The sequence below is a fragment of the Rhincodon typus genome, chromosome 2 (genome assembly GCF_021869965.1).
Source record: "Rhincodon typus isolate 14 chromosome 2, sRhiTyp1.1, whole genome shotgun sequence".
Classification (NCBI taxonomy): Eukaryota; Metazoa; Chordata; class Chondrichthyes; order Orectolobiformes; family Rhincodontidae; genus Rhincodon; species Rhincodon typus.
This window is the reverse complement of record NC_063333.1, coordinates 2507512-2535134: the sequence shown is the minus strand read 5'-3', so window position 1 is coordinate 2535134 and position 27623 is coordinate 2507512. Positions and strand designations below refer to the sequence as shown.

The window sequence follows — 27623 nt, the reverse complement described above, 5'->3', positions numbered from 1 at the left end:
CAGGAAAACAAAGGAGGAAGAAAACAAAGAAGGAAACAAGGCAGGAAGGAAGGAAACAAAGAAGGAAGGAAGGAAACAAAGAAAGGAAAGAAGGAAGACAGGAGCAGATGAGCCCTCTACTACTCTGTTGCCATCTTGAATCTGCGAGGACTGGATAAGGAAGAAAAGAGAAAGAGACTTTTAATAGTACAAAGGGAGTAAATCAACAGAGGTCATACTGGAGTCTAGAAAGTACAAAGGGAAGGGAATAACCATGGAAACTGACCTATTAGGGACTGAAGGGGCAATCTGAGCGTGGAGCTGGAGGATACTGCTAGGGTGTTAAACAACTATTTTACATCTGTCTTCACTCTGGAGAAGGAGGGTGTAGGTACAGATTTTGGGAACGTGGACCGAGAGGTTCTTGAGATGTGTTTTGGCTGTAGCTGGAACTGCAGTTCTGATCACTGCACTACAGGAAGAATGTTGTACTGAGGGTGAACAGCCAGAGGTTGTGGCCCATATTGGAACAAAAGACATAGGCTGGATGGGTGATGAGATTCTGCAAAAAGAATTTAGGGAGTTACACAAAAGTCTAGGGTTGTCATCTCTGAATTACACCCTGTGCTAGTAAGGCCAGAAATAGGAAGAAAGTCCAGCTGAATACACAGCTGGATCATTGGGATCTCTTCCAGGGTGGATGGGACCTGTACAAAAAGAACAGGTTGTACTTAAACTGGAGGGGCACCAATATCCTTGTAGGGAGGTTTGCAAGTGCCACTCCGGAGGATATAAACTAGTACGACAGGTGGATGGGAACTGGAGCAGCATGTGAGAAGGTAGAGGTTAATAGGATGAAAAAGCACAGCCAGTTTAATGAATAAGGCGGGACTATAAAGGGTATATTGAGTAAGACAGGAGGAAGGAATAATAAAAAGATGCTAAAGACTGGATAGAGAGTACAGACAAAATTAGAGTTCTTTTTACAAATGCATAGAGTGTAAGGAACAAATTAAATGAGCTGCAGGCACAGATTCAAATTGAAAACTATGATATAGCAGACATTATGGACACATGGCTGCAGGATGGTCAGGTCTGGGAACTAAACATACTAGGATAAGGTTTACAGGAGGATAGAGAAAACGCTCGAGGGGTGTACAGTAGCATTACTAATTAGAAACAGAATCGCTTCTAATGGTGAGGCAGGAATCACCCAATGGAGACATTATAGGTGGAACTGAGGAATTGTAAAGGAACTAAAACCTTAAGAGGTGTCATATATAGACCACCTCGTAGCAGCTCAGAAGTGCTAGATTGTATGAATGCTGGAATTAGGCAACCATGTAGTAGACGCAAAGTAGTATTAATGGGGGGTTTTAGTCTTAACACAGACTGGGAGAGACAGGCAAGTTGCTTGTGTCACTCTGCTCTTTAAGAAGGGTGACAGATGGAAACCAGGGAATTACAGACCAGTTAGCCTTGCCCATGTTTAACTTGAGCTATGAGATTTCATGGAATCCACAGTCAATGTTAAGGACTCAGAGAGAAACTCCCTCCTGATGTATACCCTTGTGCCGCCACCTGTGGTTGGTCTGTCCTGCCAATGGACCAGGACGTATTCAGGGATGGTGATGGTAGCATCTGGGACATTGTCTATCAGGTTTGATTCTGTAAGTAAGACGATGTCAGGCTGTTGCTTGACGAGTCTGTGAGACAGCTCTCCCAATTAATCAGGAGGAAAAAATTAGGAGGTTGAGAGGAAGCTAGCTAGGAATGTAAAAACAAATAGCAAGAGTTTCTTTTGATATCTAAAAAGGAAAAGAGCAAATAAAGTGTATGGTGGTCCTCTAAAGGGTGAGAATGAGGTGTGAATAGGAGGTAATAAGGAAATGGTGAATAGAATAAACAAATATTTTGTTTCTGTATTCACTATAGAAGACACAAAAAAATCCAGTATTAGCTGTAAATCAAAAGAGATGGAAGAGAGAGAGGAACTGAGTGAGATCACAATCACAAGGGACCCTGGTTTGATCCTAGGGTCTTAAAAAACGTGACTGATGAGACAGAAGATGCATTGTTGTTAACTTTCCAAAATTCCCTCGATTCAAGAAAGGCTCCATCATAGTACAAAGTTGAGGCTTGAACCCCTCTATTCAAGAAGAAAGGAGACAGAAAGCTGTAGGAAACTATAGGGTAGTTTCGATATAATGTGGACTTCACAAGCTTCAAAATCTCCCCTCTCTCTACTGCATCCCAAAACCAGTCCAGCTTGTCCCCGCCTCCCTAACCAGTCCTTCCTCCCACCTATCCCCTCCTCCCACCTCAAGCCCCACCCCATCTCCTACCTACTAACCTCATCCCGCCCCCTTGACCTGTCCGTCCTCCCTGGACTGACCTATCCCCTCTCTAACTCCCCACCTACAATCACCTTTACTGGTTCCATCCCCGCCTCTTTGACCTGTCTGTCTCCTCTCCACCTATCTTCTCCTCTATCCATCTTCTATCCGCCTCCCCCTCTCTCCCTATTTATTTCAGAACCCCCTTCCCCTCCCCCATTTCTGATGAAGGGTCTAGGCCCGAAACGTCAGCCTTCCTGCTCCTGTGATGCTGCTTGGCCTGCTGTGTTCATCCAGCTCTACACCTTGGTATCTCAGATTCTCCAGCATCTGCAGTTCCTACTATCTCTGAAACAGTACGCATAAATAGATGTTTGACTGGTAGGCTGTGACAAGTGAAATCCTGTACGGCTCTGTGCTGGGGCCTCAACCTTTTACTATTTAAATCAGAGAAGAGGCAAGTAAAGGCATGGTAGTTAAATTCACAGCTACCTATCTTGGTGTTACCTAAGAATGTTTTGAAGTTTTACACAAAAATAACTTAAGTAAGTGGAGAAAAATCAGACAATGGAGTACAAAGGGGAGGCGATGGCCTAGTGTTATTATCGCTGGACCGTTAATCCAGAGACCCAGATAATGTTCTGGGTACCTGGGTTCAAATCCCGTCACAGCAGATGGTGGAATTTGAATTCAATAAATATCAGGAATTAAGAATCTAATGATGACTGTGAATCCATTGTCGATTGTCAGGAAAAACCCATCTGGTTCACTGCCATCCTTACGTGATCTGGCCTACATGTGACTCCAGACCCACAGCAATGTGGTTGACTCTGAACTGCACTCTGGGCAATTAGGGATGGGCAATAAATGCTGCGTAGCCAGCGATGTCCTCATCCCATTAACGAAAAAAAAGGGAAAATGTGAAGTTGCTGTATTGGCAGGAAGAATGAAAAAGCAGAGTATTACTTAAATGGAGAATGATCGTTGAATTCCAACTTGCAAAGGGACTTAGGGGTGCTGGTCCATGAGTCACAAAAAGTTAGCATGCAGCTAAAGTTCGTAATCAAACTGTTGGAATGCTATCTTTTATTATGAGAGGAACTGAACAAGAACAAAAAGGGCTTTCTGCCTCACTTGTACAGGGCATTGGTGAGAACATATTTTGAATACGTGCAGTCTTGGTCCCCTTATTTAAAGAAGAATGTAAATGCACTGGTGGTGTTTCAGAGAACCTTTATTAGATCAATACCTAAAATGAGTGAGCTGTTTTATGAATATAGGTTGCTTAGAATCATACAGTATGTAAACAGACCCTTCGGTCCAACTCGTCCACGCTGAACCCAATTTCAAATTCAACTAGTTCCACCTGCCTGCTCCTGGCCTATTTCCCTCCAAACCTTTCCTATTCATGTACTTATTTAAAAGAGTGAGTGGTGATTTGACTGAAGTATATAATGTCCTGAACGGACTGAACAATGGAACTGTGGAAAGGATGTTTTCCCTGTGGGTCAGTCCAGAACTCAGGAATGCTGTTTTTAAACTAGGGGTTGCCCTTACAGGACTGAGATGAGGAAAAATTCTCTGTCTCAAAAGGTGGTGGAAGACGGGTCATTGAGGTGGTCGGGTGGGAATGTGAAATTCAAAACACTAAGACATCAGCATGATCTTATTTATTGTGGAACAGATTCAAGGGGCTGAATGGACTACTTCTGCTCATATTTCATACATTTACATGACCCTCCTGCATATTTTGAACATCGCTACTAAAATCGCTATCTCCTTCTACTCTTAAAATTCCCAGTGTCTGCATCTCTCCACATTTTTAATGGGTCTCATCCTTGGATTTAATTCTAGCAAATTTCCTCTGCACCCTCACCTTGACTTCTTTCTAATTATTCTTTCTCATACTAAATGTATTTATGATGGGGAGGAGGCAGAAGGCTGCTGCAGGTACTATATAAGGACACACATGTATGCCCTAGAAAGTCCCTGCAGCATCCCTGTGATACGCAAACACAGAGGATAGACACAGAAACAAATTAAGCAAACCCAGCAATTTGTCAGCTACCCCAGAGGCTGCTGTCCTTGTCCTACCTCACCCCAAAACTCCATATCTGTTCATTGTCAAACTCTTTAATGCCTAGATCCAAAATTCTCATCCACAGGTTTGAACTCCTCCTTGGTCACACTTCTCCCAATCAATGCAATATTGTCCATCCTCCAATACTGCAAAAACAAGCTATTCCTTGAATGCCTCCACCCTATTCTCTATGTCCTACTATTAGCTGTCTTTATCCTTTAAAACACACCATCACTTCCTAAACCTTGCCGACACTTCGCGCCCCTCTTATTTAAAATCCTCTCTGAAGAAGTTTGTCACCAACGCTCTGTAGTTCCACTGCGTCAGTGCCCATTTTATAATCATGCCTCTGTGAAGCACCTTGGCAAGTCCATCTACATTAAAAGCACTGCTATAAATGCAGACTCAGTAATGCTGCTGGATTCTGGAGGCCAGCCCTCTTCAAAACCAACCAAAGTGCTCCATCATGGCCTACAGAGAAAGGACAGCCTGCCCAAGAGCAGGCCTAACAATGAGATTCTTGTCCCACACCACATAGCTGACCAATTAGGATTGAACCCAAGACTCCTGCCTGCATTTGAATTCAGTGCAGTGGCTCATCAGCACCACCTTCTCAATGGCAACTGGGGATCAACAATAAACACTGGCCTTGCCAACCATCTTCACAACCCATGAACAAACTTAAATAAAAATATGGACTGGTTTGTCGGGAAGACTGGATAGCTCCTCCCTAGAGGTAACCTTGATCAAATGGTCTCCTCTGTGCTGCAAGCTTTCATGAAACAGGAGGGCTGCATATGGGGATGCAAGTTGAATGCAAGAAAGAAGAGCTGGAAATAGGAGTTGGAGAGAGGTGGCAGCAGGACGGGGAAGAGACTGTGCACAGTTGTGGGTTGGGATACAGGACGGGAAGATAGTGAGAGGACGGGAAGCAGATCAACAGTAAAAGGGATAGAGGGAAGTTGGGAAGAGTGATTCATCCAGATCACAGATGTCCAATATAATGTTGGAAAAGGGCATTGCAGTGGACAATAAATGGAGTGCCATTGGAATAAACAGACTTGCTCCCGATTCCAAATATCTGTACTGGTGATAACAAATGGGGCCACTGGCTTATGACATTCACAGCTCACCAACAGCCCCTAGTGACAAACACCTGTACTACAGCAGAATAGCACAAGCAGCTCCACAACTTACACAAGCTGTCAGAGACACAGTGAAAAGAAATCTGATCATTTGCAGTTACTGGCATGTCACAGATGTTCAAGGAAACGATAAGGTGATCTGGGAACAGAGCTCGCACATCAGTTTGGGGTAGTCTGCTGGAGTAGATGATAAAATTGCGACAATATTTAGGCTTATTCACTTAGTAAACTGTCTGAATAATTAACATTAATCCTCAAAACGTAAAACTTTCAGCCTTGCAACAATGTCAGAAATGTTACTTCAAGACAGATATGAATATGCAGATGATGATGATTAAAGTACCTAGAATGGGAGGCTTCAGTTCTTAGAGAAATTAAAGGGAGAAAGAATTTGGAAATGAATTAAAGATGAGAGAATGGGTAAGGGAAGGACAGAGAGAAGAGGTAGTGGGATAAGACAGGCTGCAGGAAGTTGAGAGGGGCGGGAGGGAGGACCTGTAAAATCAGGCAAAGCTACTTCATAGGTTGGTGGATGAGGGGCAAGGGAATACATTTAAAAATTATATTTAAAAGAAGGGGCAGTGGTTACTTCTTTTTAAAACAAGGAGGAGGATTGTCAGGGTAGCCAGCAGTGTTGGAACACATAATAGTTTTTAGGCAACAAAACAATGGGAAAGGATTAAACAAGTTGTTTTACCTGACAGCTGGCACATACATTATAGGCTGAATTAACTCCTTCCACGCTGCTAAATTCCATCACCCCATGCATTTATAACAAATGCACCATAGCTCTCCACACAGACTCAAATGCACTGAACATGCACACCACAGGTTCAATACAGTTCAAAGCTCTTCTGATACTGTCCCAATCAAACACATGCAGGACTGGTACAGCATAGAATTAGAGACAGAGTGAAGTTTTCTGAACACTGCTCACTGAGACATTCTATAGAAGACTAGGAGCCAGTGAGCAAACATGAGCATCAATGGCTCTCCTGCAGTTTGGTGCTCCATTCTCTGTCTTAGTTGTAGTGCGAGTTTCCGAAATTCAGCGCGCTTGTTTCATTTCCAACTTAATCTGGAAAATGTGTTTTTATACTGAAGGAAGATGACTGCTCAAAAATCAAATATTCTCACCTCATGCGGATTAAACTTGGCATCTCCAAACTGCCCCTTCTGGATTCTGTGGATGAGATCTATTTGTTCATCAGTTAGTCGAATTTCGGTACCGGTCATCTTATCTGGAATAGTACGCCTGTGGAAAGGTAGTGGGGAGGGTGGGGAAACAGTGGTGTCAAGAAAATTATATTTGGTTAAATAACAGAACCACCTCATTTCCTTCACCATACCCTTGTTCAAGCTCTCACCTACAAGCCTCTGTCTTAATCTTTACCCTATCAGTAGAAGGAGCTTCACAAGCAAACAGACTATGTGCATAGGGCAACTAATAGGGGAAGCACAAAAGAAAACCATAAAAACAAGAAACAAAACTAGGCCATTCAGCCCTTTTAGCTCAATACATCATTCAGTAAGCTCATGACTGTTGGATTTAGCTTTTGATTCCTCTTTCCTGTCTGCCCCTAAGAACACTGTCTCCTTGCACAGATTATAGATTACTTTCAAATTGAAGGCAAATAGTGGAAATATTTAAGACTACAAATGAATAGACCCGTACGAAATTTTTAAAAATCAAATTAAGAACAAAGTAATTAAAAGGCTAGGTGATGCATTGTACCTGCATGATGTGGGAGCTGATGGACCCCACTGTGGTTCACAGTGACCATACCTGGAGCAAGTGCTGGCTGCTCAGAGTTGACAAGCTGAAGTCCGAGCTTTGACCACTGCGACACGTAAGGGAGGGGGGCAGTTACCTGAATGCTGTGTTTCAGGAGGCAACCACACCCCTTAGATTAACTAGCTCGAATTCAATCAGTAGTCAGGGACAGGAGGGGTGACTATGAATGAGGCAGGTAGAGGGATCCAACAGGTTGTGCTGAAGGAGCCTCAGCCCTTAAGCTTATCTAACAGGTTTTGAGACTCTTGCTCTGTGTATGGATGAGAGTGTGGGCTAATAGGGAAGATAAGCAAACTGACCATAGCACTGTGACACAGGGTGCCATTCAAGAGGTGGGGGGAGAAAAGAGAAATGTAGTTGTGACTGGGGATAGTACAGCCAGGAGAATAGACACTATTCTGTGGCCAGGATTGAGAGTTCCGAAGGATATGCTACCTGCCTGGTGCCCAGGTTTTGGATATCAAATGGGCTGTGGAGGAATGTGGAGTGGGAGGGGAAAGATTCAGTTGTCATGGTCCACATAGATACTAATGATATAGGTAGAAAGAGGAAAGAGGTTCCGATGAGGGAACTTGAGCAGCAAAGAGTTAAATTAAAAAGCAGAACCAAAAAGGTCATAAAATCTGGATTACTACTTGAATCAAGAGCTAAGTGGCAAAGGGTTAACAACATTCAAAAGGAAAACTTATGGTTCAAAAGATCGGAAGGAGGGAGCTGTTCTGATGGGATGGGCTCCATCTGAATCATTCTGGGACCAGAGTCTTGGCAAATTGCATGACTTGGCTGTGGATAGGGCTTTAAACTAAGTTATCAAAGGGGTGGTTTTTGTCGCATGGCAAATTGTGGAAAATGTTAAACAGAGTGTGAACGCGAGTGAATAGTGCGCGATGCATGTCGGGGAGGGGATGCTAAGGAGAGGTTATTAAAGTTTCCAGAACAAGTAACAGAACAGACAATATGGAAAGGGTCAGGAATCTAACTTTAGGCACAGCAGATAAGGGGATAACTATGAGAAGGGTGGGGCCTGACCACACAATCATTAGTAAGATTTTAGGGTCCATTATTAAGGATGAGTTTGCAGAGTACTTGGAAGTGCACAGCTGTGTCAAGGGGAGGTCATGCCTGACAAATCTGCTAGAATTCTTTGAGAAGGTAATGAGCAAGTTAGACAAAGGAGAGTCACTGGATATGATCTATTTAGATCTCCAGAAGGCCTTTGACAGGATGCCACACAGGAAATTGCTAAATAAGACAACAGCCCATGGTGTTAGGGGTAAGGTACTTGCATGGATAGAGAATTGGCTGACTGGCAGAAGGCACAGAGTGGGACAAAAGGGACTTTTTCAGGATGGCTGCTGGTGACAAGTGAAGTTCCGCCGGGGTACATCTTGGGACCACACTATTCACATTATATGTTAACAATCTGGACAAAGGAACTGAGGGCATTGTTTCTACATTTGCTGATGACACGAAGACATGCAGAGGGACAGGTAGTGTTGAGGAAGCAGGGAGGCTGCAGAATGACATGGACAGGCTAGGAGAGTGGGCAAAGGTGGAATACAATGTGGGAAAGTGAGAGATTGTGCACTTTGGTAGGAAGAATAGAGGCATAAACTATTTTATAAATGGGGAAAGGCTTCATAAACCTGAAGCACAAAGGGACTTGGGAATACAAGTCCAGGATTCTCTTAAGGTTAACCTGCAGGTTCAGTTGGCAATTAGGAAGGCAAATGCAATGTTAGAATTAATTTTGAGAGAGCTAGAATAAAACAGCAGAGAGGTACTGCTAAGGTTGTACAAGGTTCTGGTCAGACCATATTTGGACTGCATTGAATGAGACCAGGACCCAAGGGCACAGCTTGAGAGTGAAGTGACAACCCTTTAGAAAAGAGATAAGGGGGAGTTTCTTCAGCTACAGGGTAGTTAATCTGTAGAACTCATCACTGCAGAAGGCTGTGGAAGCCCAGTCATTGAGTGTTATTTAAAACAGACATGGATAGGTTCTTGATTAGTAAGGGGATCAAGGGTTACAGGGAGAAGGTAAGAAAATGGTGTTGAGAAACATATCAGCCGTGGTCGAACAGTGGAGCAGACCTAGACAGGCCTAATAGCCTAATTCTGCTCCTATATCTTATGGTCTTATTTCTGATTGACAATCTCAGTCTTGAATATATTCAATAACCCAACGTCCACTGCTCTCTGAGGAACAGCGTTTCAAAGACAAACCGCTCTCTGACTAAAAAAATTCTCCTCATCTCTAACAAAGCACAGGCTGGTGACAGCTGGGTGCAATACCCCACGACATTTATGGAAAGAGCACATTTAAGATCAAGTCTATCTGTCAGCCCTTTTGTGGGGATATTTTTTAACCAACATATTCAGAGACCTTATTCCACATTGCTGGAGCAGGTGGGACTTGAATCCTGGTTTCCTGGCTCAGAGGTAGGGACACTACCACTGTGCCACAACAGCTTCTTAGCCCTTTGTATCTAATGCGATAAGCAGTTCAATAATACAAGCTGTGATGAGATGAACTAACAAAACAGTTTAATTGGATAACAGGCAGGACTGCACCAAGGCCTGTAGCATATTCGAAACTCAAAGCCATACCAATAATCTGGATTTTCCATTTTATCCAGAAATTCATCCAGCTCATCTTTATTTCGGATTGGTTTGTAGATTTTCTTTCCGTCAAGATCATAACCAATATGTGGATAGTCCTTGTACCATTCCATAGGGATATTACCCACAGTATTCCGGATATCCTGAAGAAAGGTCAAGCAAAAAAAGAGACACTTAATTTCATCTAAGTAAATGTATATTAATAAATGATCATAACCAAACAGTCTTTTCTATTCTACAACTATTCAGAACACAGATCTTTAACAGAAACTGGCCATCTTAACTAATAAAGCAGATTGATATCCAGCTCAGGCAGCATCAGGGGAGCAGGAAAGTTGACGTTTGGTTTGGGACCCTTCTTCGGAAGAGGGGAGGGGAAAGGGAGCTCAGAAATAAAGAGAGAGAGGACGGGAAGGTAGGTGGGATGGTGGTAAGTGAGTGCAGGTAGGCAGTGGTGGGGATTGGTCAGTGAGGAGGGAGGAGCGATTAGGTGGGAGAGAAGATGGACAGGTTGTGTCAGGTCAAGGAGGCGGGGATGAGAGGGAGGGTTGATCATGGGATGAGACCAGGGGTGGGGAGATTTTGAAACTGGTATAATCCACATTTAGGCCATTGGGCTGTAGGCTCCCGAGGCGGAATATGAGGTGCTGCTCCGCCAGTTTGTGGGTGGTGTCATTGTGACACTGGAGGAGGTCCCGGATGGACATGTCGCCCAGGGAGTGGGAGGGGGTTTAAAATGGTTTGTGACCAGAAGTTGTTGTTGTTGTTCGCGAACAGAGTGCAGGTGCTCTACAAAACAATCTCCGAACCTTCGCTTGGTCTCACTAATGTAGAGGAGGCCACATCGGTAGCAGCGAATGCAGTAGACCAAGTTGATGAACCCCTGTCTGATGCGAAAGGTTTGTTTTGTGCCTTATATGGAGGTGAGGGTGGAGGTGTAGGGGCAGGTGTAGCACTTCCTGCGGTTGCAGGGAAAGGTGCGGGGGGTGGTGGGGCTAGTGGGGAGTATGGAGCGGACAAGGGAGTCGCGGAGAGAGCGGACCCTACCAAAGGCAGATAGGGGTGGGGAAGGAAATATACTTTCGGTTGTGGGGTCGGATTGCATGTGGCGGAAGTGGCTGAAAATCATATACTTTTTAAGAACTGCCTTCTCAACTTTTTGTGCCATCTTCAAAGATGTATAGGTACATTCCTAAGACTTCTAAAAAAAAATTGAAGTAAAATGTCAGCATCAGTAAAAGTGATGAGGGAGCTGTTGGAATGATGCTCATTACTGTCCCCGAAGGGAATGAAACCGATCAACCTTAGCCCAGGGCTGGCCTTTATGTGTTTGATTCTGAACTGCCCTGCACAGAGTTGTAACAATATCATTCAAGAACAACTAAAGGAGGGCAATCAATAATCCTTGGCCAAATATCAATAATGAACAATAAAAAAAGCCCATTTGTCAGCTTTATTTACAGCCACCATGATGAATTTATTAAGCCTTCTAAGTAGCTGGTCTCAGGCTGACTACAACAAGCCAGCATATACTTTCTTTGATAATATTTCTCTGATGCATTTGAGACAAGTTTGATTACACCAAATGCAAGCTGTTGTTGCAAGTATTCAAACAGGGCAGAGGAACAGCAAGTTTCCTAGGATAGCACTGGACTATCTGGAATCAGGTACAGTCAGGAAAAGTGAAAGGCAGGAATTAAATAACTTAAAAAAAAGGGACATATGCTGTGAAGTGAGCAGACGCCACCCCAGTTCAGCAATTTGCTTTGCAAAAGTAGAAAATTAGTGAGTGTCATTCCCACATCTGAAAAGGAGATGATAATTCCAACTCTTCCAGGAAAGTGAAGGCCATCCTGCACAGTGTTTAAAGAGTTAACAAGATTACAGGAGGTTCCAGAGCCAGAGTCTGAAATAGAGAACTCAACCCGTCACATTTAACTTATTTTTTTGATTCACTAGAGTCAGAGCCATTCTCAAGTCAGGGTCAAACAGTTCCAGAAAGACTGATGATCTCATGCACAGGAAATGCGGTGTGAATTTTATCCTGCCCTGGGGCATGGATTAATTCCCCTGACAGCGTGCATGGGGCAGTGAGAGCTGGGAGGGGGGAGAAAAGAACTTGGATACACAGCATGGATTTATCTTCACTCAGGCAGGGGAGAAAGAAATTTCACCGTGGCAAATCAGGGACACACTGTACACATTACCACAATTACCACCCAGGAATCTTCCAAGTGGAGACAAGACAAGGCAACAAATCCTGTGATTGCAACCTGCGAAGCGAAGGTAATGGATTGGTCACAGTCTTGAGATGTCTCTTTTATAAGACAGGTCAGTCTGTGAAGGCATGTGTACACAACACACCTCAGCCTTTATCATGCCAGTCAGAGCTATCACACAAGCCCATCTTCAACATTATTGAAGTAACCCTCTTGGTAACAAAGATAGTCAGTGAAATAGGTAAATGATTACAGTGGCATCTCAATCTAACTTGTAAATTATGTTCCTTACTGAACAAAGCAACATCCCAACTTAGCACAACACAACTTAGCTCATCCAGTGCTTATCTTTAGACTGCGAGACCATAAAGCATAGGAGCCGGATTAAGTCATTCAGCCCATCAAGTCTGCTCCATCATTCGACCATGGCTGATATGTTTCTCAACCCCATTCTCCTATGTTCTCTCCATAATCCTGGATCCCCTTACTCAATCTGTCTCTGTTTTAAATACACTCAATGACTCAGCCTCAACAGCCTTCTGCAGCAATGAATTCCACAGATTAACCACTCCCTGGCTGAAGAAATTCTTCCCCATCTCAGTCTAAAAATGTTGCCACTTCACTCGAGGCTGTACCCTTGGGATATAGTCTATCCTACCAGAGAAAACATCATCTCCATGTCCACTCAATCTCAGTACAGCAAATACTCTGCATGTGCAAAATCCTGAATTGTGAATTCACCTATCTGCACCAAAAACTAAGTAACAAAAATCAACATCCGCAGGCAAAAATCACATATCTGCAATTTTTAACAAGCTCTCCACTTGCGAATTTTGCGGATGCAGAGGAATGACTATATTCAGAAAGTTTCAATTAGATCCTCCCCTCATTCTTCTAAACTCGATTAAGTACAGACCCAGAGTCCTCAACCACTCTTTACGTGATGAGCCCTTCATCCCCAGGATCATTTCTTCTAAAACTCCTCGGGACCCCTTCCAACTCTAGACATAGGGATCAAAACTGCTCTCAATATTCCAAATGTAGTCTGACCAAAGCTTGATACGGCCTTGGCAGTACATCTCTACTCTTGTATTCCAGTCCTCTGAAAATTAATACTAACTTTGCATTTGCCTCCCTAACTGCCAACTGGACCTGCACGTTAACCTTAACAGAATCCTGAACTAGGACTCCCAAGTCATTTTGTGCTTCAGATTTAAGAAGCCTTTCCCTATTTATAAAATAATCAACGCCTCTATTCTTCCTACTGAAGTGGATAACGTTACACTTTCCCACATCAATCCCATTTGCCACTTCTTTGCTCACTTTCCTAGCTTGTCCAAATCCTTCCGCAGCCTTTCCACTTCCTCACTGCTATCTGTTGAATTCCTCCATGGCTTTAGACCAGTCAGGTGTGACAGTTCACCTGCTGACAAAGTGTAATTGATCCCCTCCTCACTAATTTGAAATTTCCTGTGAGGGAACTGAAACCTCAGAGAAATATTACCTAGCGTCTAAATCAGCAAAGCTGCCATGAAATTCCTACAACTTTAAAACAGAAAGCAATGTAGTTGGAAGTTTGGGGGGAGGTGGTCAGTGAGGATGGACCTTAAAGGTCTGTACACACACAGATTGCAAGACAGAGATAGTGAGAGAGAGTAGAAAGAGCAAGTGAAGTAGATGTACAACAGCACACAAGAGACAGAATAGAATCAAATCAAATAGAATAGTCTTTATTGTCACAGGGAGCATGAGATAACAAGTGAGAGGGAGCACGAAAGAGCAAGCAAATGAAGAGAGTGTGAGCAGGTATAAGGAAACATATGAGACAGTGAGTGAGGGAGAACATGAGTGAGAACACACCAGCATGCAAAAGATTAAGTGAAACTCTGCAAAGGTGTGAGAAAGTGCAGAACAGAGGGAGCACAAATGCAAAATAAGAACATAAGGACAGAAACAAACAAAGAGAGACTGAAAGAAACAGAAAAGAGAGGCAGAACAGTGGCTGCATTGTTCATGGTATAGCTCTTTCTCCAGCACAGAGCAGCCTCATTGACAAAACCCATCCTCCCATTGTTAGGAGGATTTTAATATGCATACTGTTGTGAACTGAAATCCTTGTACCACAACTCTGGATTCCTCTTTCTCTAACTGAAATGGCAACTGGATAAAGCATTTTGTCTCTGCAGCCCTGGAGTCAAGTAGCGGCAGTCTCACCAAATGATGTAGAAGACAACAGCAGGGGACTGAGCTGGATGATTATCCATGCTCATACTGAATGGTAGAGCAGACTCCAATGGCTGAACGGCCTACTCTAGCTACAATTTTTCTATTTTTCTGGAATCCATAAACTTACTGGTAGTACATTCACTTCCCTCATTCAAGTCATTAATGCATATTGTAAACACTTATGGCCCTAACACTGAACCTTGTGACGCTCCACTAGTTACAGCATGCCATCCCGAAAGTACCCTGTTTCTCCTACTCTCTGCCTTCTATTAGTTCACTAATCCTCTGTCCATGTTAATATGCTAACACCACCACGGGCTCATTTTATATTTAGTCCAATGTGTGGTCCCTAATCACATGTCTTCTGAAAATCCAAATAGATTACATCCAAAGTTTCCCCTTTATCTATCCTGCTTGTTATCTACTCAAACAATTCTAGTTGTTTAGTTGGCATGATTTCCCCTTCCTGATGCCATGCTCACTCTGCTTGATCATATTCTGCATTTCTGAATGCTCTGCTATTACATCCTTTCTAATAGACTCTAACATTTACCCACTGACAGACATTAAGCTAATTCAGCCACAAGTTTCCTACTTTCAGTCTCCTTCCTTTCTAAATAAAGGTATTACATTTGCAGTTTTCAAATCCTCTGGGACTTTTCCAGAATCTAAGGATATTGGAAGATTATGGCCACTGCATCCACTAACTCTTTAGCTACTTCCATTATTAACCCAGGCTACGTCCCATTAGGTCCAGGAGACCTGTCGGTCTTTAGTCTCATTAGATTCCCTTGCATTTTTTTTTTCTAGTGATAGATATTGTATTTATTTTCTCTCCTCTTTTTGCCCATTGAATACTTAGCAATTTGGAATGTTATTAGTGCCTTCTATTTTTTTTCCTTCATTCATTCATGAGATGAGGGGTGTCACTGGCTAGGCAGCATTTATTGCCCGTCCCTAATTGCCCAGAGGGCAGTTAAGAGTCAACCACATTGCTGTGGGTCTGGAGTCACATGTAGGCCAGACCAGATAAAGATAGCAGTTTCCTTCCCTAAAGGACATTATGAACCAGATGGGTTTTTCCCAACAATCGACAATGGATTCACAGTCATCATTAGATTCTCAATTCCAGATATTTATTGAATTCAAATTCCACCATCTGCCATGGCAGGATTCGAACCCGAGTACCAGAACATTATCTGGCTCTCTGGATTAACAATCCAGTGATAATGCCACTAGGCCACCGCCTCCCCTGTTGCAAGGATTGATGCAAAATATTTAGTCAACTCCTCTGAAATTTCCTAGTTACCCTTTCTTACTCTAAATGGCCTATGTTCACTTTGGCATCTCTCTTCCTTATTATTTTTACAAATCATGGGATATGGGTGCTGCTGGCTGGGCCAGCATTTATTATCCATCCCTAGTTGCCCTTGATGGTGGTGGTGAGATGCCAGTTTAAATTGCTACAGTTCACATGATGCAGGTTGACCCACTACGTCAATAAGGAGAGAATTCTGGGATTTTGACTCCGCAATGGTAACGGAACAGCAATATACTTCCAAGTCAGAATGGCGAGTGGCTTGGAGGGGAACTTGCAGGTGCTGGTGTTCCAATTTTTTTGCTTCCTTTGACCTTCTGGCAGAAGTGGTCATGGGTTTGGAAGGTGCTATCTAAAGAGCTTTGATGAATATTTTTAAAGAAGCTGTCCATCTTCATATTACTTATAAGTTTACCCTCAAAGTTCATCCCAGATGGCAAGCGATGAGTAGATGTTCCCTTTTGGCTGGCTTAACAAAGACTTGGGAATGCATTAACAGCCAAAAGGCCTCATTTTATAATTATTCTAAGATGAAGAGGCAACAGGAAGAATTTTTTAAAAATTCATTCATGACATCTTTGTCTCACTGGCTAGTCAGCATTTATTGCCTATTCCTAGTTGCTCTTGATGGTGAACTGCTTTCTTGAACCGCTGCTGTCAATTTAGTGTAGGGACAGCCACAGTGCTGTTCAGGAGAGAGTTCCAGCAACAGTGAAGGAATGGTGATTTTGCTCCTTGTCTGGACAGTGAATGGCTTGGAGGGGAACTTACAATGGAACAGTCTCTACTGACAGCGTAGGAATGTAACACACATACTCCTGCTTAATAATTGATACTGCATGCTTATAGTTTTCTAACCTATGTCTCAGTCCATCAAGAGATGTTTTCTAATGCTAAACTTGGTTAATGACCTTTTATTACTTACAGAAAGAACAATGAAGGAGAAAATGCCAGAACCAAATCAAATAGTAGGAATGTTGTTTTGTTTCAAACATTCCTAATGACCTCTTATTCTGACTGAATTAACATAGAGTGTATCGGGGCAATACCATGGGTTAAATTTGGTCCCTTCACCATCAGCTCTCACACATGGATGAAAGACTGTAGACCAATGTGAAGTGAGTTTGTGCAGTGACAGTTCTGTCTACTAGTGGGAATGGGCCATAGTATAAAACTGTCCTGCCAATTCAGCACACAATATCTCAAGTGTCAGAAATAGGCCAGAGGTCCGGCTGGTGTCATAGTGAGAGCTGGAGCTGAGACAGCATTGGGGTAGACTTGAGGCACTTCACATCTGGCTGCAGCATGCTTGACCCAGGCTGGAAAGTGCAGAGTTTCACTTCCCTCAGGACTCAGTCTGTCACCTTGAAGAGCACAATTCTAATTCCAGCATAACCTTTAGACTCTGAAGGAGAGAGACGGGATATGAACGTTGTACTTAGGTTCTTTTCTCTTTACAGAGATCCTGCCAAGCACCACCAATCATCGGGGTCAGGCTTCATCTCAACTATGGAACTTCAAGCAGTACTGAGAGGCCAAATCTGCAGGGAAGTGAAGTGGATTGTGCCAGCTGGTCACCTCACCACGAAGTATCAAAGCTGCACTGTAGAGCTTAGCACCTCCTGTCATCCAAGTACCCACCGTTAATCATTCATCACTACTAATGTAAAGCCAGCTCCCACTCCATTAACTAGCAACTCAGCCAGTTTTCCATCTATATTCACTGTTTGAAAAAAAAATTAAGTCGAGGAAAAATAATTCAAGCTGAAATTAATCAGAATTAGTGCATTTTGAAAAGTAAAAGACTGGTTGAAATAAATGCCATGCTAAAGTCAAGAATGATTGATATTTCTTTGTTCAATAATTATCGCAGCCAAATATTCTTTTAACTATCAGAAGCATTGTTGTTTCTTTCCCTGTTCGTGCACTCAAGGGATTGTGTACCTCAACCCCATTAATACGACCCAAATACTTGTCATATTACCTAACAGAAGAGGGAAATACTATTTCTAATATGCAATCACTTCCTGCACCTACAGTAAGGGAGAAAACTTGGCAGTGTAATGGTATGCTGGATAAGCAGAAATTTTTTTCTATTAAATATTACCAGCAGTCCATACCATAAACTCAATTCTCTAACCAACAAGTACATCCACCACCCTGGCAGTCATCTGAAGCTAAACCAGACTGCTTGCAGCCTAGGTATCATACCTGACCCCAGAAATAAAATTTCATCCACATACCTGCATCATTACAAAAGATTTCCTACTACAGTTCCATAACATGACCTGACTCCAGCTCCGTCTCAGCTCAAGTGCTGAAACTCTTATCCATTCCTCTGAGAATTAGACAGTACAGAAAAGGCCCTTTGGTCAATCAAGTCAGTACAATGCAAAATACACTACTGCCTACACAAGTTCAACTTTCATGCACAAGGCCCACAGCCTTGAATGTCTCAAAGGTTGTCAGGTTTCCTGCCTCAGCTACTCTCCCAGGTATGTATGCTGGACCCTCACCACCCTCTGGGTGAAAATGTTCTTTCCTCAAATTCCCTCTAAACTTCCTGCCCTTCACTTTAAAATTATGCCCTTTTTATTGACCCTGAAATAAGGAGAACAGCTGCTTTCTATTCACGCTATCCATACCCTGAATCTTATACACCTTTATCAGGTCCCTCCTCAACCTTCTCTGCTCCAAAGAAGACATCGTATCCAGCCTCTCTTCGTCACAGAAATGCTCCATCCCAGCAACACCCTGACGAATCTCCTGTTTACCCCCTCCAGTGCAATCACATCCTTGTTATAATGTGGTAACCAGAACAGTACTCCAGCTGTGGCCTAACCAAAATTCTGTGCAGCTCCAACATGACCACTCTGTTCTTGAAATCTATGCCAAGACTCATAAAGGCAAGTCCTGTGTGTCTTCTTAACCACCCTACTGACCTGTCCTGCCACCTTCAGGGATCTGTGAACAAGCACGCCAAGAATCCTCTGAGATCCCTAGGGTCTTACCATTCACTGATTACTCCATGGTCTTGTTCCTTGTGTTCTGCTTAACGTCAAGTGGTTTGACCAGTTGCATCACATCTAGAACAAGCAGTTCACATCTACCTTTAAGAAAAAGTTAGGCTCTGGGCTACCTCCTTAATCTATGATAACACAGTGTGGAGCTGGAGGGACACAGCAAGCCAGGCAGCATCGGAGGAGCAGGAAAGGTCTTCTTCAGAAAGCTCCCGCCCTGAAACGTCAGCTTTCCTACTCCTCCGATGCTGCCTGGCCTGCTGTGTTCCTCCAGCTCAACGCAGTGTTATCTCGGACTCCAGCATCGGCAGTTCTTACTATCTCCTTAATCTATTTTTTTTTATTCATTCACGGGATGAGGGCGTTGCTGGCTAAGCAGCATTAACTGCCATCCCTAAATGCCCAGAGGGCAGTTCAAAGTCAACCACATTGCTGTGGGTCTGGAGTCACATGTAGGCCAGACCAGGTAAGGATGGCAGTTTCCTTCCCTAAAGGACATTAGTGGGTCTCTGGATTAACAGTCCAGTGATAATGCCACAGGGCCATCACCTCCCCTTGAGAGGGGGTCTGGTCAGGTCCATAACAATGGGGAGAATGTGCAGACTCCATACAGACAGTTGTCCGAGGTTGGAATCGAATGCGGGTCCCTGGTGGTTTAAGGCAGCAGTGCTAACCACTGAGCACCATGCCAACCCCTGATATTTTAAATGTCTCAATGATGAATTATGTTCCAGAATTTGCTTTGAAAATTTCCATGTGGCCATCAATCATTGCCCATGTTTTGTTTTTTACTGTGCAGTAGACCTTGGTGACTCTTAAGTATAATTTGTTGCTCGTTAAACCAGTCAATCATGAATATGATCACCCATTGTCATTTAACTTTCCAATGAGATTTGATGGGGACAAATAGTTTTCCTTTTTGCCCTAATTGTTACTCTGGGTATGAAGGAGGAAGAGAAAGAGGATGGGACATAAAGTGAGCCCAATTTAGATGGTTAACATACTCCTGTATCCCTGGGCTATTGCGGTGAATTGACAGAGTGCCTACCTCAGAGTTAGGAGGTATGGGGTTCAAGTCTCTTCTACTTGAGAGCTGTACAATGACATCTCTGAACAGGTAAATTAAAATGTCTATCCTTGCATCTTTTTCCTTAGCACTATTGTTGCTTTTCATTCCAGATTTTTACTGAAATCAAATTTCACTACGTTAAGTGATATAATTCAAACCCTTTTCTCCAAATATTAGCCTGGGATTCTGGATTATCATTCCAGTGAGACTACCACTAATATCTTAGGAGGGGATGGCCTTATGATGTCATTGCTTAAATATTAATCTAGAAACTCAGCTAATGCTCTGAGGATCTGGGTTTGAATCCTGCCACGGCAGGTGGTGGCATTTGAATTCAATTTTAAAAAATGAATTAAGAATCTACTGATTGTTGATTACCAGAATAACCCATTTGGTTCACTAACATCGTTTAGAGAGGAAACTGCCATCCTTACCGGCCTGGCCTACATGTGACTCTGGACCCACAGCGATGTAGTTGACTCTCAACTGCCCTCTGAAATGGCCTAGCAGCTGTATCAATCGCTACAAATTCTCAAAGAAATGAAACCAACAGACCACCCGGCATCAACCAAGGCACCAAAAATGACAATGGCAGAAACAGCCCTGTCGACCCTGCATTGTCCTTCTTCCGTCTGAGAATTCATACCAAAACTGGGAAATCTGTCTCACAGACTGGTCAAACAACAGGCTGACAAAGTCATACTCATGGAATCATACCTTACAGACAACATCCCAGACACCACCATCACCATCCCTGGATATGTCCTATCCCACCAGTAGGACAGATCCACCAGGGGCAGCAGCACAGTCAGGTTACCCGGGAATCCTCAACATTGACTCCAGACCCCATGAAGTCTCAAGGTTTCAGGTTAAACATGCGCACGGAACCTCCTGCTGATTACCATGTACTGTCCTCCATTGGCTGATGAATCAGTACTCCTCCACGATGAGCAATACGAACGTTCTTTAGGTAGGGAATTTCACTGTGCTCCACGAAGATCTAGATAACATGCAGGCTTGGGCTGACAAGTGGCAAGTAACATTCGCGTCACACAAATGACAGGCCATCTCCCATAAGAGACAATCTAATCACTGCCCAATGATATTACCATCTCTGAAGCCCATAGTCTCCCACTAACACATCCCGAGAGTTACCACTGATCAGAAACTGAACTGGACTCACCACATAAACAGAGGCTAGGAATACTGTGGTGAATAATTCACCTCCTGACTGCCCAAATCCTGTCCACCATCTACAAAGCACAAGTCAGGAGTGTGATAGAATACTCCTCACTTGTCTGCATGGGGACAGCCCCATCAACACTCAGGAAGTTTGACACTATCCGCGCCCTTCACCACTGACAGTCAGTAGTACCTCTCTGTATTGTCTACCACATGCGCTGCAGAAATTCAAAGATCTCTAAGGTTTTAGAGTAGATTTGTAGCTCACGTTGTGGATGTTGTGGTTGGTTGGCTCACCAAGCTAGTTCATTGTTCCACAGACGTTTCATTACCCTGCTGGGTAACATCATCAATGCAGCCTCCGATGAAGCGCCGTTGTTTTTTCTCGCCTGGTATTTAAACTCTGGAGTCCATTGAGCGGGATAACCTCATTTCCAGTTTTCCTTCACAATGGAGTGTATATGGGGTCAAGTTCTATGTGTTTGTTGATGGCTTTCTTTGTGGAGTACGAGGCTTCTAGGAATTCCTGCGCTTGTCTCTGCTTTGCTTGTCCCAGGATGTTGGTGTTGTCCCAATCGAATTGGTGGTTCTCCCTATCCATGCGGATAAAGATGAGTGAGTATTGGTCGTGTCTTATTGTAGCCAATTGATGTTCGTGTACCCTTGTTGTTAATTTCCTTCCTGTTTGTCCGATGTCGTGTTTCTCGCAGTCTCTGCAGGGGATCTTGTACATGACATTGATCCTGTCTGTAGTGGATAGTGCGTCTTTGGTTCAGGTGAGCAGTTGGTGTAGGGTTGATGTGGGTTTGTGCGCTATTCTGATGCCCAGTGGTCATAGGAGTCTTGTGGTTAGTTCCGATGTGTTCTTGATGTAAGATAGCGTGATGAGCGTGTTGGGGCATGTAGTATCTTCCTGGTGTTGTTCGTTTAGTAGGCATCTTCAGACCCAGGTTTTCGGATACCCATTGTCCTTGAACACCTGGAAGAGGAACTCTTCTTCTTCTCAGTGTAGCCTGCAGAGACTGTGACAAACACTACATCGGACAAACAGGAAGGAAATTAACAAGGGTACATGAACATCAATTGGCTACAAAAAGACACGACCAATACTCACTCATCTCTATCCGCATGGATAAGGAGAACCACCAATTCGATTGGGACAACACCACGATCCTGGGACAAGCAAAGCAGAGACAAGCACAGGAGTTCCTAGAAGCCTCGTACTCCACGAAGAAAGCCATCAACAAACACATAGAACTTGACCCCATAAACACTCCATTGCGAAGGAAAACCAAAAGTGAGGTAATCCAGCTCAACGACTCTAGAGTTTAAATACCAGGCGAGAAAACACAACAGTGCTTCATCGGAGGCTGCACTGATGATGTTACCCAGCAGGGTAATGAAATGTCTGCGGAACAACAAACCAGCTCGGTGAGCCAACCAACCACAACATTCAAAGATCCTTTGACAGCACCTTCCAAATCCACGAGGACAACCACCCAGAAGGACAAGGACTGCAGCAGATATAGGGGAGGCACGGTGGCTCAGTGATCAGCACTGCTGCCTCACAGCACCAGGGACAGGGGTCTGATTCCAGTCTTGAACGACTATGCAAATTCCAGATAGACATTCTCCGTGTCTGCATGGGTTTCCACCAGGTGTTCTGGTTTCTACCTACAGTCCAAAGACATATAGGTTAGGTGGATTGGCCACACTAAATTGCTTCATAGAGTCCAGGATGTCCTGGCTATCTGTACTCCTGCCATGTTTAAGTACTTGTAACAGCTGCTTGTATTTATCGAATGCCTCCGAGAGAATTTAAAAAAAAAACTTGCTGCCAATGCTTTACAGAGACATAAAATAAAAGATTCACTGGTGTGCTGTGGACACCTTACTCCAGCTGCTAAAAAGGTTTAACTTGTTCATAATGATGCTGCCCAAGAAGGTGGGAGAGTTGGAGATAATAATGATTTCAAGAGGAAACTGGATGAGAACTTGAAAGGAAATTAACCTGCAGGGGTACAAAGATTGATCAGAAGAGGGGGACTGACCAGACTAGTTTTTGGAAAAACGGCACAGAGTAAAAGGCCTCCTTCTGAGCCATAACTAACTCTGAATGTAAAAAGTGAAACAAAAACAGAAACTGCTAGAATAGCTCAGCAGGTCTGGCAGCATCTGTGGTGAGCAGAGTTAATGTTTCAGGTCCAGTGACCCTTCCTCAAAATGAGGAACTGCTGAGCTTTTCCAGCAATTTCTGTTTTTGTTTCTGATTTCCAGCACCCTTACTTTTTTCAGTTTTTATATAAAAAGTGAACCTGTGGTACATTTTGAATGTATTCAGCATTTGACTCAGTCCTTAGGACATTTAGTTCTGCACTAACTTGTACAGTAGGAAAGGAGTATATTGTATCATGACTCACTGTAGTAGTGCACTGTCACATGTCCCCACTATTCCCTCCCAAAGAACAAGAATAGACTAATTGGCCTTTCGAGCCTGCTCTGCCATTCAATTAGACCATGGCTGATCTAATTTTAACCTCAACTTTGTATTCTTGCGTACCTCTGATAATCTTTCTTTCTCTTCGTAATCAAGAATCTGTATCTCTGCCTTAAAAACGTTTAAACAGTCATCACAAATGTGAGAAGATTTAAGCAAACTGTCCAAAGTTACCCAACTGACAAACACAGGTTAGAACAAAACACTCATCAAGTTTTCTGTACTTAACTGTTGGTTTTTAACCGATAGTAAGTTGTGTTTCTTTTCTAACTTAGAACTCTCTATAACATATTCTATCCCTTTTTTGAAAAAAGCCCAGCCACGTACAAACAGACACAAAGAGACATGGCACAAATATGATGAGTGGGAGAGGGGGAAAAAGGTCAGTGAAGCCTGATGAAAAGTCCAGGCCTGAAACGTCAACTCTCTTGCTCCTCTCATGCTGCTTCACCTGCTGTGTTCCTCCAGCTCCACACTGTATTGACTAAAGCCCAGTTCTGGCACCAGTCCGGATCACAGGTGATGAGGTGTTTTTACTTTCCTTCTGGTTTCTTTCAACTTTGACATGGACATGAAATTGTGGATACACCAATCCTTGACCTTTGACCTGTTGAGGATACGCCCTTCAGTACCTCTGAGAAATGGAAAAATCATCTTCAGAGGGGGAAAGAAATGGTTTTTAATTCCTCCACTCTCAGAAATAAGAGCAAGAGATGTTTTCTCCTTCACAGACTGGATGTTTCTGCTTTGTTAGAAGACAAAACTGTAGCCAATTGCCCAGGAACCAATCAAGAATTTGTTACCATGCTGAGCAAACCAGGTCCTGGCTGAAAAACCAATTAAAAGTCTGTCACCGGGCAAAAAATGCTCTGAACATACATCCACAGAGCAGAGGTGTCTAGCCTCCGCTGCTCAAAGCCACCTCACAGATAACGATACAAAATGAGTTCAGGTAACTCATTTTATTTTTAAAACTGCAACATCACCTTCCATAGTCCCTTGGGTCAAAGTAGTATCTTTTCCCAAAGTTAAAATGGTCTCTGCAATCCGACGTTGCAAAGTCATCTGGTGTGATTTCACACACCAGAAAAGGAACAGCTATAGAAACCATTAGCTGTGGTCCTGGGTGAAATAACCAGAATTTGTCCACTAGGTTGACTGACTTAGTGCATTCATCTGCAGCAGTGCAACCTTTTGGATAAATTACAGCAACTGCCATAATCTGACACGATCAGTTCCAAGGACCCGAAATCCAATATCCCTAGTGCATGCAGCACAAATCAACAGTATTCCAAATACACGCTGGTCCAGCACACTTCTCATGAGCACACCAGCCGACACATTCTCCAATTCCCCCATTTCCTGAGGCCCTTATGGGGGACAAGCAGGAAAGTGGAATTACGGCCACAATCAAATCAGCACTGATTCTATTAAATAGTGGAGCAGGCTTGAGGGGCCAAGCGGCCTATTCCTGCTCCTAAGTATTCAATTGCTTTCACCACCTGGGGTCCTCCTGTGCCCAAATCTCCCTCAGCGTCTGATGGTCCCCTTGCAGCGAATGGGAATCCACTCCTCTGCCCATCACCTTCCAACAAACACTCATCACCTAGGGCCTTCGATCAATTTCAGCTCCTGGGGAGCTGACTGATTTTATTTTAATAGGTTATTCCTCACTTCCAACGTTGTACAATCTATCACCAGTAAAATTAAGCAATCCTAAGAGAGTCACTTCACAGTGGTCCATTGAGAATTGTTACTTCCAGCATACATCTCCACTGCTCTATCTTTAGTTTGCCTCCTCCCCTGGTCAGTCCCTACAATGGAATATCAGCTACTTCATAACATATATACTGGTTGAGACCTCTCTTCCCTCACTGCCCCTTGTAGCTTCTAGACATTGTCCACATACCTTGGAACAGTTTCATATTCCTTGCTGCAGGGTAAACAAAGACAGGCAGTACAAGCAATGGGTCAAAGATGCAACCACACACTGCTACTAGAAAGGATTAGCAGTATTCTGCACTTAGTGACTTCACATTTAATTCCTGCAGTAACAGCCAAATAAGTTTACTGTTTTTTGACAACAGATCAATCCTGAAAGATAGAATATTGGCAGAAAGAAGCTGTAAGGGAAATCTCTAATTTATATATGTATCACCTATAATCACCTGAATTGCAAGCCAGCATCAGCACTTTATACAGAAAGAGAATATTACATGGCAAGATCTTACATAGATCAAGAGATAATAAGAACTGCTGATGTTGGAGTCAGAGATAACACAGTTGGAGCTGGAGGAACACAGCAGGCTAGGCAGCATCAGGGGAGCATGAAAGTTTACATTTTGGGTCGGGACCCTTCTTCAGAAATGAAAGGGGAAGGGAGCTCTTGGAGGAGGCCCAGGATGGACATGTCGCCCAGGGAGCAGGAGCGGGAGCCGAAACGGAAGGTGTTGTCATTTATCGTGACAGAGCGGCCTCCTCCGATGTCACAATGACACCACCCAAAAGCTGGAGGAGTAGCACCTCATATTCTGCCTTGGGAACCTACAACCCAATGGTCTCAATGTGGGCTTTACCAGTTTCAAAGTCTCCCCACCCCCAACCTCATCCCATGACCAACCCTCCCCTCTTATCCCCGCCTCCTCGACCTATCTGTCTTCTCTCCCACCTAAGCGGTCCTCCCACCTCACTGACCAATCTCCACTACTGCTTACCTGCACTCACCTATCACCATCCCACCTACCTTCCCCAACCCCATCCCTCCTCTCTATTTATTTCAGAGCGCCCTTCTCCACCCCACCCCAATTTCTGAAGAAGGGACCCGACCTGAAATGTCAGCTTTCCTGCTCCTCTGATGCTGCCTGGCCTGCAGTCCCACTCTGGGCTTTCCAGCGCTCGCCATGCCTTTGCAAGAGTCCTGCTCTGGGCAGCCTCACTAGCCTGATCTTGCTGCCACTGCCTCACCAGCCCACTCTCAGTGTGGCTGTCTCACTGGCTGGATCTCACTACCGCTGCCTCACCGGCCCACTCTCAGTGCGGCTGTCTCACTGGCCAGATCTCACCACCGCTGCCTCACCGGCCCACTCTCAGTGCGGCTGTCTCACTGGCCGGATCTCACCACCGCTGCCTCACTGGCCCGCGTCGATTAGCTCAGTTGGCTGAACAGCTGGTTTGCGATGCAGGGTGACGCCAACAGCACGGGCTCTATTCCCACACCGGCTTAGGTTACCATGATGGACTGTCCTTCTCAAACTATCCCATTGCCTGAGGCATGGTGACGTTCAGGTTAAATCACTACTAGATGTCTCTCTAATTAGACAGCAGCCCAAAGGTCTGGTTTACCTTGACCTTACCAACAGTGGCTGTCTTTCCAAGTCTGATTCCACATTCTGCAAACTGGAATTAGCACTTTGTCAGCACTCCCTTATACCAACTAGCATGAAGGTTTGAACCTCATTCAGACCACCTGAGAACAGGAAACCAGCACAGTGATAAGTCATGATCAAAATGGTCCTCTTTAGACATTGAGATAACAAGGTGTAGAGCTGGATGAACACATCAGGCCAAGCAGCATCATAGGAGCAGGAAGGCTGACGTTTCAGGCCTAGACCCTTCATCAGAAATGGGGGAGGGGAAGGGGGTTCTGAAATAAATAGGGAGAGAGGGGGAGGCGGATAGAAGATGGATAGAGGAGAAGATAGGTGGAGAGGAAACAGACAGGTCAAAGGGGCAGGGATGGAGCCAGTAAAGGTGAGTGTAGGTGGGGAGGTAGGGAGGGGATAGGTCAGTCCAGGGAGGACGGACAGGTCAAGGGGGCAGGATGAGGTTAGTAGGTAGGAGATGGGGGTGGGGCTTGAGGTGGGAGGAGGGGATAGGTGGGAGGAAGAACAGGTTAGGGAGGCAGGGACGAGCTGGACTGGTTTCGGGATGCGGTAGGGGGAGGGGAGATTTTGAAGCTTGTGAAATCCACATTGATACCATTGGGCTGCAGGGTTCCCAAGCGGAATATGAGTTGCTGTTCCTGCAACCTTCGGGTGGCATCGTTGTGGCACTGCAGGAGGCCCAGGATGGACATGTCATCTGAGGAATGGGAGGGGGAGTTGAAATGGTTCGCGACTGGGAGGTGCAGTTGTTT

The 27623-nt window shown here is 44.1% G+C and overlaps 1 protein-coding gene across 2 annotated transcripts in view; it reads right to left on the bottom strand.

Annotated features, from left to right (window-relative positions):
• bop1 (BOP1 ribosomal biogenesis factor) overlaps window positions 1–27623 on the bottom strand; it is a 148138-nt gene that overhangs the window by 24483 nt on the left and 96032 nt on the right. For both annotated transcript variants that reach the window (XM_048617188.1, XM_048617192.1), the window contains 2 exons: window positions 9946–10100; window positions 6678–6795 (listed from right to left, as the gene is read on the bottom strand). In XM_048617188.1, coding sequence (XP_048473145.1) covers window positions 6678–6795; window positions 9946–10100 — 273 coding nt within the window. The remainder of the gene's footprint in view (window positions 1–6677; window positions 6796–9945; window positions 10101–27623) is intronic.